This window comes from Bacillus rossius, chromosome 1, assembly GCF_032445375.1.
Source record: "Bacillus rossius redtenbacheri isolate Brsri chromosome 1, Brsri_v3, whole genome shotgun sequence".
NCBI classification, from domain to species: domain Eukaryota; kingdom Metazoa; phylum Arthropoda; class Insecta; order Phasmatodea; family Bacillidae; genus Bacillus; species Bacillus rossius.
This window is the reverse complement of record NC_086330.1, coordinates 53,508,770-53,528,942: the sequence shown is the minus strand read 5'-3', so window position 1 is coordinate 53,528,942 and position 20,173 is coordinate 53,508,770. Positions and strand designations below refer to the sequence as shown.

Below are 20,173 nucleotides of genomic sequence, written 5' to 3'. Positions count from 1 at the left end.
ACAGTAACATGTTTAGCGAAACATGATATGCCTCTAAATAAAAAATGTTCAGATTATTTGTAACCTCAAGCAAAAATGTAAGCATGTTCAAATGAAACTGTTATTAATTTCTCAGTTTCTATAATGACATGTTAAAATATGACATTTTGACTTGTCTCCCTGCAGTCTTTGTCATGGGAAAAAATTATCTGCTCTACAGTTAGTTGCTCTGAGTGCTGTGTGACCGTGGCCTAAGTAACAACTCTTTAAACACACTGCCATACCCAGCATCTCTCTGAGGCTCTGTGTTGGTTGGCTGGTACATTTCGACGCTGTCAGAGCCAATTGTTTCACTTCTTTCCGAAGGAGGCTGTGGCAAACTGTTGCTGGCCACTGAAGGAGTCTCAGGCACTGGGCTCGAAGGCTCGCTCTTCACGCGTGGTTCAAGCTTTATGCGACCACCACTGGGAACTACAACAAAAACTTAGTTCAATATTAAAGTACTCTTGTACAATATGCACAATATCAGATTATCTCTACAAGAAAGATTAGTAAAGAGACCACCATTATTAACTATGACAGTAAGTGTCCACTATTCCTTGCAATGTTTTCTACTCTTTCTTCAAGATTTTTCTTTAAACAATTTTTAAGTTTTTTAATTTAGCTTTAAATAGAACATTACAAGTATCTTTAAAAAAAATTTTTTTCATCAATGCTATTTATTGATGGAGATAATTATAATTCCATCATGAAACTGAGGCCACAAATTGCTGTACTGATTTTTGTGCTTTTATTTTTTTTTTAAAGCCCAGTTTATTTTTTTGTGGACCAAAAGACTTGGAAAACCCTTTGCCAAGGTATGATATGGCTAGTATAACAAATAAACTAGTTCAGGTGAACTGCTTGGTTGAAGTATATGTACGTAGCTGGCTCTTGTTACAAAAGTTACTAGTTTATTATTAAAATTTGTGGTAGCTATCACAGTATTAAGAACAGAAGGTTATTGGAAGATTTATTATGTTCACATGACTACATTCTTAACCAACTCAGTTCTTTTTTTTTCAACCGGAGTGTCTCAACTGCTTAAATTGCATCGACAATTAAATTTGTCTTGAATGCAGCATATAATTGTGATATATATTAATTCCAACTACGAAATCTACTAAAGCATTTTACAGAACTGTGAATATGTATTAGATTCCTAATTATTTAGTCTGCATGTCCAATTTGAAAAAGATATTTAAAATTAACACTGGCCTCCTTCTATATATCACCTTGCATGGGCGAAGGTGACATCTGCCTGTCAGCACTTGGACCTCTGGGAACATCCATCTCGTCTTGTGCTACGCCCGTTACCACCCGCGGCTCCCGCGGTACCGCGTCAACGGGCTGGAACGAAGTCCCCAGCCCGTCACCTCGACTCTCCGGGCTGCTGGACTCCCCCGGGACCATCCGCCTGAGACCGGGCGGCGGGACATCATCAACCCTGTTGCCGCGGCTGCGTCCGGCGACAGGACCAGAGGCTCCGTCTCCGTCCCCGTCCCCTTCGCCAGTCTGTCCCGGGACCATCCGGAGCGAGAGGTCTTCCTCGTCCCCCGCCTGCCGCTGGGACACGTCATCATCACGCTCCATGAACTGGCCGGGCACCATGCGATGCAGCCCTGGGGGAGGCGTCGCATTCATTCGCACATCGACAGGGCCAGTCCCCATCGCTGACTCCTGGTCGTTCATCTGGCCGGGGACCATCCGCTGGAAGTCAGGCGAGGCCATCTCGCTGACCCCGCTCGTGCGCTGGCGATACTGCTGCAGATAGCTGTCAGATGTAAGCTGCTCCTCTTCTGTAAGCTGACCCGTCTCCAGGTACTGGTTCCTATCGGGTCCACAACGAGGTGCTACCTCCATGTTCTCTGGACTTGCACTGTACACAGTGTGCTGGTTCCAGCGTAAAGAATTCTTCCTGGAATCCTAAAAAATAAAATAAAATATGTAACACATTATTAGTTTTCTTCATTGAGCATTAACAATATAATTATTTTATAGTTTAAAAAAAATACTTAGTTGTGACTATATTATTATTTTTAATGTGTACAGTATTTCAATTAAACACTAAAAAAAATTTTTGCCTTATAACTTTGTACGAGACTTACTAATAATTTGTTTTGTTTTAATTATATCACTTCATCATAAATATAGTGTTGTATATTGATAAAACATAGCTTACAAAGTAGACTAAGTAACATGCAAACGTGTAAAACGGAATTTTTTACAACATGCCACTATTTTTAAATGTCCCTGTTTAATCATTTATGTTTATTTGGTCCTCAAAATTTATTTTAAATACTATTTTATCACATACAAAAGTTTCTACTGACAAAGATAAAATTCTATACACCAATCGCTCACTTAGCACGTCTTCAAATCGTGTGAAATCATTTAGTACAAATTTAATTTTACTTCCCAATTCATGATAGCACATCTATAAATTTAAGTTAGTTTGAAATCGCCACAGGCAAAAAAAAAAGTTAGGCATGGCACCACGAAGTCTGCTTCAACTCAGCAAACAACAGCTGTACCGTGGCATACAGTTAGCCATACGAGAGGGGTAAGAAATGCACGCGCAGGTCTGACTATGCTATTGACTGTTGAACAAACATCAGCTAAAGCGAGTTTAGTTGCGGCTATTGAGTGTAAAAGACTATATGTTTTTACGACGGCGGGTATGCCGCTGGGCCCTACCGTTGTCGCCCGGCCACAAACCAGGAATTGATGAACTCAGTCTAGCCAGTGGCAGGGAATTCACACAAACAAAAGCAACATCTGCCCATTCATCTGCCGGGTACGTGCGTAACCACCTGCAGTTGGAATATGGCTTCCAAGTGAGAGCGTAATGCATCATGTTCAAGTATTTGAGACAAAACTTGAAGTGTTACTGCGTGCAGAATTTCATGAAAGCCACACTTATGTTGGTCGCACTTTAGTTTTAAGCAAGTCAACTGTGCGCACAATTGTAAGAAACAAGGTTTCTATCAAATTTTATATGTGTCTGCTGCTGTTGTACTACCGGGAATATATTTGACATTAGATACCGGAACAGAAATGAACAGAATATTCACATGGAAAAGGTTGTTAAATGAATTGTGCAATGAAAAAAAAAAAAATCACGTGTCTGACCGGATTGGTGTGAACCAAATGATGATATGCGAATAATGACTTTAATTTTTGAAAAATTAAAATGTAAATATCCAGACAGTAATATTGGTTTCACTGTCAGTATAGGATGGTTTGGAAAGTTCGAGGAAAGGTACGTGATATGAGTTGGTCACGCCTAAGCGGGCAAGCCAACCAGCTGACTGACAATAAGTAGGTACATAACCACCCATTTCCCTTTACGCGGTGTCATATCTGTCATGCAAAGTATTCAATGGTAGGCTAAATGGTAGGATAAATAGTGTGACCGATTTATAGTTGAGTGTTATTCTAGGCATTTATATTACATAAATAAATTTTCCCTACACATTTTGGAACACATTAAGTAAATTAGCCTAGCTATTTTGGAGACTAATGCTTCAGAATACGTGATTTAGAATAACACGAACGTTTTTAGGAACGTATTAATTGTGCTAAGTGAGTAATTGTATAATCTCCTCAATAACTTATTCAACTGAAAGATGCATAGGGTGAGATGATTCCCCTTCTACTAGTGGTACTAATTTTATCATCAACTAATTATTCCTTTTTTCCCCGAAAGAGGAGATAGTTTCGATCCCCATCACAAGTGCCACATTAGTTGTCGTGTCTGGAACGATTCTAACACCAAAAGGAAGTTATTATCAGCAGTTTCCACACTACATAGCTTTATGATTACTACAGTGAATTCTCCAGTAAAAAAATATAAAGCTGGATGGTAAGTGAAATCAGCGGGCTGGTATATAGCAATGCTGACTACTGCCACTTTTTAAAATCCATAAAACATTAAAATCATAAAATATGTTAATAAAGGTATAAGGACAAACTCTTACATGATTTTGATTGTCCTTTATTAAAATACTTCTCTAAAGAAATACTGGACTTTAGCCAACACAATTGAGTGTTTCACAGAAGCCCACAGCTAACAGTTCTACAAATAGTATTATGTAGTTCACTTTTATATAGTCAATTAGTTGTTTCTAAAAATGTAGATATTGTGCAGATTATTTAAAAGTTAATTTTATAACAAAACAGGATTCCTGTGAAAATAAAATTTGGTTTGATCAGAGAAGTATGTGAGGAGTTATTGTATCTTAAACAACTACTGCCAATGATGCTGTTGGTAGCATTACATCAAATATAGCTGCTTCCGCAATGAAAATTTTTGTAATAAAAAAAGCGCGGATGCTGTCACATACATATATGTTTTCTCAATGCAAAACATGTTGGCTTGAAAGTCTTTAATTGGTTTAGAAAAATTATGAATACTACAAAACACCTAAACATATTTTCTTTGATTCTACCCAACACAAACTTCTCTGTTTTTTTTGAGTGATCAGTTGATTTTTTTAACTGGTTTTGAAAGAAGAATAAACAAACAGTGCATGCAGCAAAAAGCCTCCGAGGGGAACACTGTACAGGTTGCACAAGCATCTCCGAGGGTCTCCAATGTGTGGTTTTCAAAGTAACGTAAAAGGTAATTCAATATTTTGAATAATTACTTAATTCCATCATAAACATTTAAAAGTTTGATATAAGGTTTTTCCTCTACTAAAATTTATTCATGAACCAGTCCCTTGAAAAACATTTTAAAAGGGTTAAAAAAAACTATTGAATTCTAAAAGTTGAATTGAATATCAAATTATTCACGAATATTGAATATTTTTCAAGTATTCGCAGATCCTTATACTAAAACATGTCTATTTATCAGTCATGCATTATGGCAATCTAGCAACGTACGTGGTAAAAGGATAAAGGATTAAAATAGAACTGTGCATAATTTGCTTTACAGGTTATATAACCCAGTCTTCTAAATTACGTAATTTTGGTTTTCAAGAAGTATGAGAACTTTATTATAACACTACAGTTCTCATAATGTACTGTATTACTATTTTTTTTAAGCTTTATTTTCATAGTTGAGACAGCTGTAAAAAAAAAGTTGATTAATTTATTCAAATGACTTCAAAGATTATTAACCAACACTAATTTCATACAGCTTCCTCTAAAACCATTTCAAAGTCTCAAATATGAACTCAAGCTACTACACCGAAGAAATTCAAGCATGTGTCTACACCTAAACAAAAAATTTTCGAATGTTAAAACTAGGGATGTGCGAAAGTGACTTTATCCACACGAAATGAAAGTGAAAGAAAATTTATCAAGTTTCGCGAAAGTGAAACGAAAATGAATTTTTCTATGAGATAAATATATTCTTAACGAAAGTTAAGCGAAATTTTTTAATTAACAAAGAAAAAAAGTGCCCCAAAATTTGCTCTTCAGTAATAAATTCTATTACATAAATCATTTTGGTACCTTTTGATGTATATATAAATATTACTATTTAATATAATCAACATCCGCCCTAGACCACACAACACAGCCCCATGTCACTCGTAAATTTCAAGAATCAATCCAGATCTTTCAGCGCAGAGACTATTTCCTTTACAGTCGTAATGTCGCAGTCTATGATAATATATTTATAACGTGCATGGTACTGATGAAAAAATACGTGAATACTGCGGAACGGCCGCCATCTTGCACCACTGTCACACATGGCTAGCTCAGGAAGCTGTAGACCAGGCAAGGGACATGGTCAAAACAAAACATAACAAATGGTTGCTGCCAAGTGGTCATTACATGCAGTGACTTGTTGACCTTTTTGTCTAATTGGCTGTATATTATGAGGATTTTATATGCCAGTCAGAGTAAGTAAAATTTAAATAAAGCAGACGACAATGTTTTTGTTTGGCTGTGCGCGAATAAAAGTAGGTAGGTACGTTCTTTGTTTATGTGTATATGGTAAATACTAAATAGTGTACTAACAGTTCTGGAATGTATGTTTTACGAATATAGTACCTACACTAGTGTTTGAAAGCAAAAGAATCAGGTAATTTTTCAAATATTGCATGATTTTGTTTTGATACCTAGGCCTACTGTTATCACGGTTGAATTTTGTTTACTTTATCTGCCATGTTTGTTCAAATTATGATTTTACCGTATTTTCATTAACGTGAGTTTTTTTCATCACCACGTAAATTAATCTTAATGGAAATCTTTTTTATAATTAATGTCTTTAAATGATTTGCATATGTTATTACATTATTAGTAATAACAAGCAAATCATATAAAGACATTACAGTAGAATCTCAGTGCTAAGTTCTTACAGGTACCTCAAGTTTTTGTACTTAGTACTGAAACATGCATACATATCTTTACAAAGAGAAAAATATATATAAAAAAAATAGCTACAGGAGAGCCGCAATGCCATATGTATTCGCAACTGCGACTTGGTTTTTTCCCCTTGTCTAGTTCTCTGAGTATATCCACTTTTTCCTTAAGCGTGAATTGCTTTCGTTTCTTTTTATCTCCAGGATCATTCATATTGTAGCACAAATACAATGTGGTGTCTAAATAACATAACCTGATAATATACTCAACAATAACAATAAACAATCCCGGCACAGACATCAAACAGTATTTTTAGTGTAGCGTAACACTTTTGTCTAAATAATTAATACTTCTCTCAAACCTCCGTTTTTCGATGTATCGAATGGTGTTGTGTTGCTCACGTCGCATACTACGTGCGGTATAATCTATGGTTGTGCGCGAAACTGTTTGTTCACTTTGTTTTGAGAATTTAGAGGTTAGAAAATACGTTGCGGTGGTATTTGTGTATCTTTGTTCTACTACATTAATCATTTAGCTGGAAATTTATTTACCAGTTTAAGTAAATTTTGGTGTAGTAATGCCACGCTACTAGTAGAATTTATACGTTATAGTGAAAATATTATACTTTGAAACCGTTTTGCATGGCGAAGATACGATTTTTGGCGGGGACTTAAAAAAAATTTGTTAAAGTGAAATATACTTTATAATAAGGTACGTTATTGTACCGGTATTCTACTGTACATTTTTATTAAATTACGAGTTCTTTTTCAACTAGAACAAACGAACTTCGGTAAGCTATTGAACTTTCGTTTGGCTCGAAATATTTCGCTAAAAACGAACTTCGACAGATGAAATTCTTACCGAAATCGAAAATGAAAGTAGCAAAATTTCGATTTCGGTATCGGTATACCGAACATTCGCACAACCCTAGTTAAAACACTTATTTACACTTTACAAAGTACCACAAAAACTGTAACAAAATACACGACTGTTTAAGGAGATGAAAATTCACAAATTATTACCATTATATTGAACCACTGCAGAGTGATGTGGACAACAGGAAAGTATAAATTATGAAGATCATGGTTCCCAAACTCTTACTCTAGACCACTTCCATGAGTTTTCCCTGTTTTCCATGTCCAAGCATCCATTTTTTCTCTGTCTCATTTATCTATCTTGCAAGATAACCATATATTAAATTACAAATACTTATTAAAACACATTTTAATCACCCCTCACATGTCAAACTGACCAAAAAATCTTTCCCGCACATTACACACTGTGCATTATCATAATTTCCATCAATGCTATACAACCAATGCTGCCCATCTGTAATATAAAACCACAATATTTGATCAAACTTTAAAACTTGACTGATTGTCATTAGGTGAATGACAATTGGCATCTGATAGTGCTTAAAATCATTAAATTAATACACATTTGATTCATTGATCGTTGTCTTACAAAAAAGATGGGATTCAACTACAAATGAAATTGAAATTTTAAAAAAAATTGTTTCAAAACATTAAATGATCATACTAGTCTTAAAAATTAATGATCCAGATTGGCAATTAATATTTGATCAATCTCCCTGTTTTCTAAACTTTGAAGACACGTTTTAAATTCCCTGAGTGTACCCTGTCGGCAGGAACCACGAAGATGTACTTAAGAGGTTCCAGTGTAATGCAAGCTAAGTGGCTACGTCAAGTGTGATCTCTACAAAGTTGTACCTGCCCACCAACAGCTCCAGGCAAGCGCGGTGAGGACATCTGGTGCGGGGGGAACTCTGCCGGCTGCTGGCCACCCAAGAATGGCGAAGAGGACGGCAGCGGGTGCTTGAGCTGCTCCACTTGGTCTGGCCGCTCCTTGTTGTCAGGCACAGTCTCCAAGTTAACATCGTCGGAGGCCGGAGGGACGGTTTGAGTCTTGCTCTTTGCAAAGCTCTCCGTGCCCTTGGCATGGCCCACGAATGCCGGCAAGGAGGGAGAAGCGATACTACTATCAAACTGAAGAGGTGTTGTGAGACTGGTGTTCAGATCGGACTTGGAATTCAACTGTGGTGATACGCTGAAGCCCCTCGAGCTGTCCCTGAACTTGCTCGCGTGTTTGTGGGTGAGGTTTGATCTTGTGGCCGTGTAAGGGTTGTTAGTACCTCCCGAGCTATTTGGGGGACCCACAGGTGGTGGTCCTTGGAAAAAGAGTGGCGGTGGTGGTGTTATGTTTGGACTGCTACTCGCTGGCGTGTTTGGCAGCAAATGACTGTGACCACCTTTAGCTTCACAAGCTTCCGGCGAAACTATTTCTTCGTTTTCAACATCAACAGTGTCACGTTTTGCCTCACCTGATATTGACAGACCTTCAAATGAATTGCTCACACTATTTATCAAAGGTTGCACATTCCTAATTTCAGTAGATTCTATTGCAGGTTCACTTCTGTACTGTAGATCATCCGAAGTATGCAGATTAGAGTAGGAGATAGGTTCATAAGCTTTCTCAATCTGCATTTCAGAATTATGTCCCACTACAGGTTCTGTACTTAGGGCAGGTTCTTTACTTAGGGCAGGTTCTGTACTTATGGCATAATCAAATGACGAGGTGGAATGTTGAGAATTTTTACGTCCACCAACTGCCATTGAGGGAATGTGCTCTTGCTGTGGGGCATCTGCTTCTAAAACATTCTGAGAAACTGCATCAAGAGACTGAGTCTCAGACGATGATGGAGTAGCCACATCGCTCATGACAGCACCATCGTTGAACACCCTGTAAGCTTCATCTGACCCTTGACTTGGCAGGCTTTCTGTCGACCATTGTGACGGGAGCCTGTCGCCACCGACTGTCTTCTCTTCTCCCTCACTGCACCTGCCTGACATCTGTTCTTGGTGGTCAAAAGAGAAATTACCAGGAAACACTGTATTTGTGTTTTCCCTCTGCTGTTCTATTAGATTTACGTAATCTCCTTGCATTCTTGGCGCACCATACCCAACTGGATGAGGAAAACTTTGACTAACTGCTTGCTGCTCATCCCAAGCACCTTGTTGAGATTGTTTAGGAACATTCTGATAATGTTGACTGTTCAATTGGACCTGTTGCTCATACCCAATATTTTCATAGGCCGTCTCATTCCTGTTCCTATCCACTTCAATATTTTTATTCCTATAATCGGTTTGTAAATGTTCTGCACCCATATCATTATTACTGTTAACACCACTGAACGGTACCTCTGTAGTTTCATGCACAGTTTTTGAATCCTCCTTTAAATTGGATGAGCTGTGAGAATTTTCCTGGCTAAATGTTCCAACTGGTCCATATGAATTTTGTGATATCAACTTTGGGCCCGAGCTTGACATATGTTTGCCCGTGTGTTCCGGCCCAAAATTGGCACTGGTGTGGGACGATTCATATGAGGTGGATGTTCCTTCCACCGACCAATCCCACGATGGATCATGTTGCGTGCTACCGCTAGGTGCGTACCCTCTTTGAGGTTCAGAGCCCGAGGTTGTGTTGTCATCCATACCCCAGTCCCATGGATCAGACTGGCTTGTTCTACTCTGGTTACTGCAACAAAATGCACCTCCCTTGACAAACACACACATAAATAACACTATAAACACACACAATAAACACTATTAAAAATACTCACTACTTAATAACTTTCCTAGATACATTTTATAACTGTTTATCACTTGTATCTGAATCAGCAAATTAACAGAAAAAATAAGATAAAACGGTATCACTTTGACATCATTCGGGATCAGAGCCCAATATATCACACCCTAAACCCATCCTCACACCTCAACTCCTCCCGACATTTGTCTTCACTCCAGCCACAATCGTACGTGCGTGCGTGCATTTGTTTACACTTGATTATCCAACAGATCCTCGCTTAGATATAATTACTAATTTTTATTTATAATTCAACACTTTGCTTATTTTAATGTACTTGTTGCAAAAACTATCAAATTGAATATCATAAATGAAGAGCCCTTGTCAGGCAAACAAAGGAAACTGAAGAAATTTTTGAAATTGCACTTAAAAATTTTAATACAATAGCAAAAGTGGAATAGTTGAAAAATTAAAAATATGTATAAAAAAATTCTGTTGTAATTTGAAACTATTTCCAGTTTGCATTTTATGTACTGTAGTTACGGAAACTAGATTATATTTCTACGGATACGCCAATTGAATCCTCAAATACCATAAAACTTTATTATTTGAAACATTTTATATTCAATGACAAAGATTCAAAGAAAAATATTGGAGGAAATGTACTACATTCCGAAATTCAACTTTGACAACTTTGAAGTCATATTACAATTCTCCAAAATCTTTTAAAATTTTAGAATGTAATTATGTAAACAAATTGAGAACAACATGTAAACAAAATGAGTTCTGAAAACTTAGTTCATGAAATGAACATTTGAATGTTTCAACATCATAGTTAATATAGTTTATTATTTGAACATTAATTTAGTTCTGACTCTTGAGACCTAGATTCGGATTCAAGGAGTAGATTTCAAGTATTCCTTGTGATTACTGGTCGAAATACTTGATTTGAGAAAATTGGGACCCACCATAATATTTTCAAATATATTTTTAAGTTTTGACTTGGTCGATAAATTAAAATAACTGGGTACAAGAGCAGGGGTCATGCTGTAGTATAACTTGATTGGTTTGTTTTTATTATAAAGGTTAAAAAAAACTTAACACACAGAAGAAACAATAAATCTATTTGAACAAAATTGGCGTAAAAATAAACGTAGTATGCTGCAGATTAGAGCAATTTATCGACATAGCGCAGTGTTCCAAAAAGGTTTTGGAAATGCTGCTCTAGGGAACACACGAGCTTAGTTGGGACAAGCACTTTACCTGTACCCCTGGAAGTACGTATGGCTGAACTGAGGTTGCTGCTGTTGCTGTTGCTGGTGCTGTTGCTGTGGCTGTTGCTGATGCTGCTGTTGCTGTTGCTGTGGCAGAGGTGATGTACGCTGCTTCTGGTAGTTGCCACCCCAGTCCCAGTTGTTGTTGGGCGGTGGTCTGGGGCTGGGTGACTGCTTGCTGTTGCCGTACCACGTGTTGCCAGTTTGTGGCATGTGCACAAACTGGTTCGGGTTATCAGACCAATCTGCTTGCTGAAATAGCCAACAATCCACAAAACTCGTATCAACCTTGCAATACCCTTTGTGACATTTACTGACCAAGCCAAAGGTCCTGGCAGCTTGTCCCATTATTTGCTCAGTCAACCGTTGGAACATCATATTGTCACGGTCTGAAAATTTCATTACTTTTTTTTTCTTAAATTTATTTTACTTTTGTATCTCGTTAGGTTAACGTGTTGGTGTACGTGCGCGTTTCCAGGCTCGGCCGGTTGATTTCGACACACGGGTAGTGGAATATAGGTTGCTGCGATGGTAGTTTGCAGGCACCGCGGGCTTTTGCGAAGCTGCGTGGTTTGCTGATTCTCGCGGGCCGCTGGCCAGGGCTCGCCGAGAGATTGCACCACGTTGTTCCAAAAAACCCGCTGCGCTACGCTAGTCTCTTGTTTTCCGTTTTGTTAGTTCTGCCACGCGAGGCTTTTGTGTACTCGTTTCGAGGACTCTGTCCTGATTAGTGTTGCCATCTTGCGTCCGAGTTTGGAAACGTGGGCAGAAACAATCGAGCAGCGCTAGAGGGGGAAGGGAAGGCTCGCTCGCGCCTGCGCAGAAGGAACTGTCGACTTTGCTTGTTTTGTTATTCCTTGCGGGAAGAAGGGACAGCCATTTTCCCCGTGGCTAAGTTTTTCCCGGTGTTCGTGTTTTTTCGGGGTGACCTCGTTCGGGAGGTAAAACCCTGGTCCAGGGAGTGTACGGGGCTTTTTCACCTTCGAGGCCTCGCTGGACGGGTGCTCCACGACAGTACGGGGCCAAATCACTGAGACGAAGTAAGGGTAAGTGATTGGCAGTGATGGATAGAAAGACGAAGCTTCAGGCTGGACGATCTTCGTCCAGTACTTAATCTTTTAAGAAATAACGTAGTATTATTCCATCCCTATTATTTTTTTTAACTTAAAACAAATCGACATCTGGTTATAATCATGCATGTAGTGGGAACTGGGAAGTAGACTATTCCTCAGCGGAGCTGCGGCGACGAGAGAACGGCCATGTTGTTGTAGCGATAATTGTTTGCCGGCCGACTTCACTTTAATGTGTATTTAATGTATTTATTTATTCATGACTCTATTTGTTAACTTATTTGTTATTAATTTATTTGTTAAACTTTTTTTCAGAGTTTGTTTATTGTGTCGCCAGTATCGGGTTTAGTAAATAAAATCTGTGCTTGAATGAATTAATAATGTTTCTTTTCAGTGCATAAATCATACCCTACACTCCCTGTATGGGGAGAAGACTTGGTCTCGGGTACCGCGACTCTACCTAATTACCCCCCCCCCCCCGCCCCAATGTTATAGGTTATTTATTGTTTTGTGTATAGGTGTACGCGGGATGTCTGACGGAGTCCTTTCACAATATATCACTGTAGCTGAAATTAACAGCTAAGGTGTAAACAGACTGTAACTAAAACACTATTTCTGCATGATGCATGTCTTAGAACAAGATTTGGTGCTGGCAGTAATTTATTTGTTTATAATTATCATTTCCCACATCAGTTTTTTCCTGCAAAATGTTTTCACTCTAAGTCATGTCGAAATTCATATGTACTAGCATGCTTGCCAGTTTCTGAGTGCCTTATTTGTCCTAATCATAACTTGATTTTGGAAATAAATATTTCTCTACATCTGGGTACGTGTGTGCACAGTCTTCTCTCTACCTGAAAGCCGGAACTATGTTGGAAAACTGCTCATACACATACCTAGCAATACGAAGTGGCTCAGAAGCCACTACGAGCTCTCGTGCCATCTGTCTCGACCATACCGCCGATCCATACCTCATCACTAAAGACAAGCCAAAGTCAACCAAGGAGTAACTTTATGCAGGTGCCTACTTGAGTAATTCAATTAACAGGCACACCAGCCAATGCCCAAAGTTCTCAAACCCATCACCACAAGGGGACCGGCACACATTTGTACCCAGCGTCCATTAAAGGTAACATCGCAGTTTTGCGCATATGATGAAGACCACCTTCAAAATTATATGCTTCCACAAGAGAACAAATACCAAGGCAGGTAACTATTTTTACTTCCTAGATACACATTTGCATACAATACTTATTTCTTTGAATATATTTATAAGCATGAACTTAAAGGTATATAAAATATTTATTCTGTTTGGTGAATGAAAACTGAATTTGAGAAAACTTATAATTTAAAGATTGTTTGTGTGAAATAGCCTTTACCAAATTTTCAAACAATAATTGCAGTAAAACAGTTTAAGGTAAGCGAATGATGAATGTTAGTGTTACGTAAAATAAACACGGGGTTATAATATGAACATGCCATGCCAACTTCACCACATACACAGCACAAGTCTACCTTTCAATAAGGTCTCCTCATATTTAGGTCCTGCAGTAAAATACAGCTATGCCATACACATGCCAACATCAGCGGACCTAAATCACAGGTGCACAAAAACAAACAGAGCCTTGATTACAAGTACATTTAAACTCTCCCGAGGCCATATATTCCCTTAATTTAGTCACTTCATGTTGTAACTATGTCATCCACCCCATTTCTCATGGAGAATAACCACAGCAGTTGCACCTTGAGTTCAGAATAACTACACTTACAGACATGCAACACGGGAATAGCTGCTTACATTGGAAGGAGGCGCGTGCTGGGAATACATCTGGGACACATGCTGCCGCCCTGGAGTAGCACTTCCGTGGGGATACCAAGGCTGCTTATTGGCATTTGGTATCGACATCAGGCTACGAACAAACACAACTCAACTGAGATGGACACCCCACTCCATGTTACACAAAAGACATTAAAAGAAACATTTGTTTAATATTCAACAATTATTACAAATCAGAGTTATTTTTCATTAGTATACAGAGGCAGTGAGTATGTCAAGGAGTCTGGGGTTTTTCAACAGTTGCCCTGTAGGTACATAATATAAATGCAAGATGCATATGGCATCAGAGTTGGATGTCTGTGAAAGTTTTTTTTTAAGGAAATTTTCATTCTGCCCTGATATCAACGATATGATGAAACACCAAATCAGAGACACAAAACAATGTTTAAGACCACTAACATCAGAGAGAACCTATATTTAAAATAAATTTTCTTGTGTTCTTGACATTAAAACTTAAAAAAAAAAAAAAAAAAAAAAAAAAAGTTGGCAAAAACTTTAAACTTTTAGGAATAAAGTTAAATGACTTATCACGAAGAAATAACCATAACATTAAATCATGCAAAATATTTCATCAATAACACTTTGGGAAAATGTTTTAACACATTTGTAACTGACCCTATAGAATAATGTGAAGATTAAAAATAACTTAACTAAAATAGTGACTTGCATGAAATTAACTGATTAGATAGTAGGCCTAAAGTTGTAGGTTAGAGGCTTTTCGGTATTAAAAATAATAAAATTCAAACAATGGTGTTTAACCCAACTACAGACCTTACTCTATTTTCCTTGCACAGTGTTTTTTCCAAATTCCAACAGTTTTCTGAGAAATTACCATTTATAGATTACATTAGGTAGCCTGAGCATTGATGTGGCTGCCAATTTGCTTTAGTGTAGCAACTTGATCCTGTGGTTCTCCATAAAAAAAAGTTCTTATAAGTGTTTTATTTGGATTTAGTGACACTAACAGGGGAAGGTAAATAAAAACTGAAAAATCTGTGGTAAATATTTACTTGGGCGGTATTTTCGAAAAAAAATGTTAAAAATCCGAAAATACCTTTATTTTATGCTCTTCAACTTCCTCTTTTCATTAAAAGTGGCGGAGGTAAGAAATTCCAAATACGTTAGGAGATATCGAATTTTTAAATTTCATCATTAGAGTTGAGCGGTATTTGCAAAAAAAAAATGTTAAAAATCCGAAAATACCTTTATGATATGCTCTTCAACTTCCTCTTTTCATTAAAAGCGGCGGAGATAAGAAATTCCAAATACTTTAGGAGATATCGAATTTTTTAATTTTGCAATACAAGACCTGTGGAACCATTCGAGCGGCGCCATTTTTGTTATTTTGCCGTGTGTTCGTGAGACGTGAATACGTGAATCGTGAATGCGTAATTAATAAAATGGTTGATTAGGTCAGGTCAGTTACATTATTAATACTTTCAAACTAAGCCGACATTAAAAATTATTTTGTGAATTAATTTTAATGGCTGTTTAGTTTTAAAATATTTATAATGTAACTGACCTGACCAAACAAACCCGGACAAAGGGTGAACAGTAAACTAAAATGGTCGATTAGGTCAGGTCAGTTACATTATAAATACTTTCAAACTAAGGTGATATTAAAAATAATGTGAATTAATTTTAATTATTCCTTAGTTTTAAATTATTTATAATGTAACTGACCTTACCTAACAAACCCGTAACAAAGGATGTACAGTAACAACTGAGGTAAATTTTTTTGTTACTTATTACTTGCGCAACAATATCAAAATAACAAATAAGACTTTAAAATTAGAAACGTTAAAAACTCACCTAAGTTGGAGGCGGTAATTAAACACCGTTTTAAACAATAATTGAACTAAATAATCACGTATTAGTTAATTTGAATTCTGGCCTATCACGAACAATCACGTGACATCATTATCCAATAAAAAAAAATACTCGTACGTAAACAAGAAACAATGGTCCACGCACGCCACAGGAATGCGCTGGTTTTGTGCTGAAATTTAAAAATTCGATATATCCTAAAGTATTTGGAATTTCTAATCTCCGCCGCTTTTAATGAAAAGAGGAAGTTGAAGAGCATATAATAAAGGTATTTTCGGATTTTTAACATTTTTTTTCGCAAATACCGCTCAACTACATATGAAGAAATTTAAAAATTCGATATCTCCTAAAGTATTTGGAATTTCTAATCTCCGCCGCTTTTAATGAAAAGAGGAAGTTGAAGAGCATTATATAAAGGTATTTTCGGATTTTTAACATTTTTTTTTCGGAAATACCGCCCAAGTAAATATTTACCAAATCTGTTTGGTAAAATTCTTATGTCACAGCTTTTCCAGACAACAACAATAATAATAATAAAAAATTACAAAAAATATGTTTTCCAAACATTAGAGACATTCCTTTATTTTCCTGAAAACAGTGTAGATCAGTTACAAATGTTTCTGAGAAATTACTGTTTAAAGCTTACAATACTTGTGCACTGACATGGCAATCACCATTTTTTGTTTCACGTGTGGGTCTGTGGGTTTGTTTTGGAGAACTAGTCAAATTGTGAGAATGATCAATTAGGTTAGGTTAGCTACCTTAAAAATACTTTCAAATATTGTGGACAGTTGGTTAGGTTGGTATAGCTACAATAAAAAATACTGTAATACCTATATTTTTAATGGTTGCCTAGGAATTACCAATTTTAGATGTAGCTATCCTGACCAAACCTAATCAACCATTCACATAATTTCACAGTATTTTTAATGTAGCAGACCTAACCTAATCAACTGTCCACACTTTTTTAAAGTATTTTTAATATAGCTTGACTATTCTCTAATTTCTACAGCACTTAAGGGTAAAAGTTTTGCATTGCTTATCCAAGTTTATCCCTTGATCCTAATCGCATGATCCTAATCACATTATCCTAAATACATTTTTCCTGTGATACACAATGCTTGCTGTTCACAGGTCTTGAATTGCAAAATAAAAACGGCAATATCTCCTCAAGAATTTGGAATTTCTTATCTCTGCCGGGTTTAATGAAAAGAGGAAGTGAAAAAGCATATAATAAAAGTATTTTCGGATTTTTATCATTTTTTTTAATACTGCTACTCTACATATTTACCAAATATTTTAAGTAGCTAACCGAACACAGATCACAGTATTTGTAATAAGTAAACCTAACCTAACCTAACCAGTCATTAAAATGGAAAACTACTTGAAGTATCACAATGCCCTCTGAGAATACTTTTTATTTGAAAGCATGTCAAGAAGTGAAGAGGGGAAAAAAAGCATTTTAATTGTTATTCTTCTCATTCACAAAAACCTCGAAAATATAGCTTCTTTTTTTTAGGATGCACCCTTATTGCTCTACAAAATTACACATGGAACAGGGTCAAAATTCATTGGAGGGGAAATGGGGAGTACACTGATAAAACATACTTGTTCATGACATCGTTCGCCAAGTTAAAACAATGATGAAAAATCCGGTTTTTACCCAGTCAGAAAACGAAATATGAACAGTCTTAGCGGGGCGTGAGGAATCCGACCCCTTAACGTAGACTAGATCTCACAAAATTCGTTTGACACTTCATCAATAATAGACTAACATATAAGAAACCAATTAATTTTAAATATTTAATAAAATTCTAAAGAAATATGCCGTTTTAATTCGTTGGAACAGTAATGTGACGATTGAATTATGACTTGAGTTGATGCACTCGGGAAATAGTTTGATTGGACACGCAGAATTTGAGACGTGTAAAACAAACTACAATGGATTACTTCGAAGTCAGATATATAAAATATTACTGGCACTTCTATACTACTGACATATTTATCGAAATATTTACTCACAGATGGTTGATGTTTGGCCGACTTTCTCAGCACACTATTTGAAACGTGTTTACTTGTTAAATTCACTTTCGCATCTAGCATGCCAACCGCATGAAATAAACCATTTTCTTTTAACTAAAAAACCTTCGAAAAAATTAATTTACAACTAAATTAAAATTCCAACCCCTCATGTCAAAATATCACAGCAGACTCTCGCACGTCACGCAAACCTTCCAATATACTCCTTGCCATCCATTGATTATTATAAACTGCTTTGCTACTGGCCATACGAACTACGGACTACAACCATGAATTAAACTAACAAGCTATTTTCCGTAACAATAAACGTAAATAGTGAGTAAAACAATAGATATTGCATAATTCAATATAGAGAATTCATCAGGCTAGGTTAGAGATTAATATGGACTAAAAAAAAAGTACATTATAAATTTTTTAAAAGACAGAGCAGTAGACACCAAAAAGGTTCAAATGAACTGATTGTTAGGAAATGATTATATATTTTTAGGTGGTATTCACATTTCAGTCATAAGGAAATCCTTCAAGAAATTTTTATATGCTTTCTTATTTAAATATTTAGGTGCCATAGAATTTACTTGAGACTGTTTCAAGTAACCGCAAACAAGATAGTATTGTTGAGAACCATCTTATTTTTGAGTGGACGATCTGTAGCATTGTCCTTGATAAGAAAACCATCGTATTTATTGTCAAGTTTCATAGTCACTAAGACTTTGCTTAAGAAAACTAAAAAGACTCTCTTTGCCAAAAAAAATGCAGAAATTTCTCAATAAATTAAATGTTCAGATCGCAGTGTAGAAAATGGCTGATTCTCATGAACCTCGTATTTTTGAACATATATAAAACCTGTATGAAGTGATGAAGTTATTTGATATGTGTTTTAATGAGTTTAGTGTTTGTTTGTGACTGGTGGTTACATTTTAAAGTGCTAAACAGAAACGTTTCATTACATATCGATTACAGAACGAGTACAATGGATGTATAAGATGAGTTTAGTGATGGTTGTTGTCGCTGTTGGTGTCTCTGGCAGTCCTGATGCCATTGATACATGCCCTGTGGGCATCCAAGACAGCACTGTGGTGGTTGGCCTCCATCGCACCGTTTGCCTGCATTTCGCCATTCTGGAGATGTGTTCTGGTCTGTCCCACCCGGTGGGCCCTCGATCACCTGTGTTGCTGTCCGCCATGGACGTTCCTGCGGTATGTCCCTGCTTGTCCCTGCAGGTGCTCCAACCTGCTGTCTGGGCTCTCGTTCGGGTATAGTTGTCCCGGTCCGACGTCCCAGAAGGTGTCGTAGGTTGCCTTCTGTAGCTGTTGCCTGTCGTACATAGTCCTCTACCGTCTCATTGCAGTATGGCGTGAGGAATGGTTGCAATTCTTCTCGTATTAATGCCATAACATCTGGTAAAGCTTGCTCAGGGTCTTCTCACCACTGCGTAAACTCGCATGGGTCCTCATGCGCTAGCCCTCTAAACTCTGGTAGCACTATGCATCCTGTTGCGGTAGCTGTCTGCCCCATATGCATGTTTGGATGCACTGCTGGGCATGCAAGCACCCCCCAGTCTATGAGGTTTGCCCCCGCCTTCTGTGTCGGTGCCTGTGTGGGCCTTGGTGTTGCTATTGTGTCCCAAACCAGTGTACCTGTTGCTAACTCCGATCTCACCGGTTTGCCCTCAGATGTGTTGTGCCACTGTCCCTCTCCTATCATTAGGTAAAATCCCTTGGTGGCTGACCTGTCTCACGTGCGGTTGTCAATCTGTGTGGTAGCATTGTTTATGAATTTCTACACTGCCTGTCCTGCATACGTTTTTCTACACTTGTTTGGTAAATAAACACTTCGGGTCGCCGAATGCTGCTGGCTGTTCATGCTCTCTAGTAGTCTCGATGATGAAGTGTGCCACACATTCTGGCGCCAAATGTCGCGGCCTCGTCTCTGGTGACGGGGTGGACGTCGCTCGGTCGTCGTGTTGTTTGCCCGGCGCCAGCTCTTGGGTAGAGCAGCCTCACACTCTGAGGCGGGAGTGGACCGTTCGGCCAGTGCAGCTGACCAAGGACGTGCTGGTAAGGAAGGAGCCCGAGGTTTCGCACGGAGTCGCTAGCGGAAGGTTTGGGAGTAAGAGACAGGGATGCCCACGGTCTCACGAAGAGTCGCTAGCGGATAGGTTAGAGAAAGGAGAGTGGGATGCCCCAGGG

The 20,173-nt window shown here is 37.7% G+C and overlaps 1 protein-coding gene across 3 annotated transcripts in view; it reads right to left on the bottom strand.

Moving 5' to 3' along the window:
* Positions 1-18,320, bottom strand: part of LOC134536140 (protein transport protein Sec16A) — a 130,782-nt gene extending 112,462 nt beyond the window's left edge. For 2 of the 3 annotated variants that reach the window (XM_063375740.1, XM_063375757.1), the window contains exons 1-6: positions 17,967-18,320; positions 14,079-14,190; positions 11,200-11,462; positions 8,064-9,888; positions 1,254-1,944; positions 264-450 (exon numbers count right to left, since the gene is read on the bottom strand). In XM_063375740.1, the coding sequence (XP_063231810.1) occupies positions 264-450; positions 1,254-1,944; positions 8,064-9,888; positions 11,200-11,462; positions 14,079-14,186 (3,074 nt within the window). In that variant the 5' untranslated portion in view covers positions 14,187-14,190; positions 17,967-18,320. The remainder of the gene's footprint in view (positions 1-263; positions 451-1,253; positions 1,945-8,063; positions 9,889-11,199; positions 11,463-14,078; positions 14,191-17,966) is intronic. The other variant, XM_063375750.1, reaches the window with a different exon arrangement.
* Positions 18,321-20,173: the final 1,853 nt, after the last annotated feature.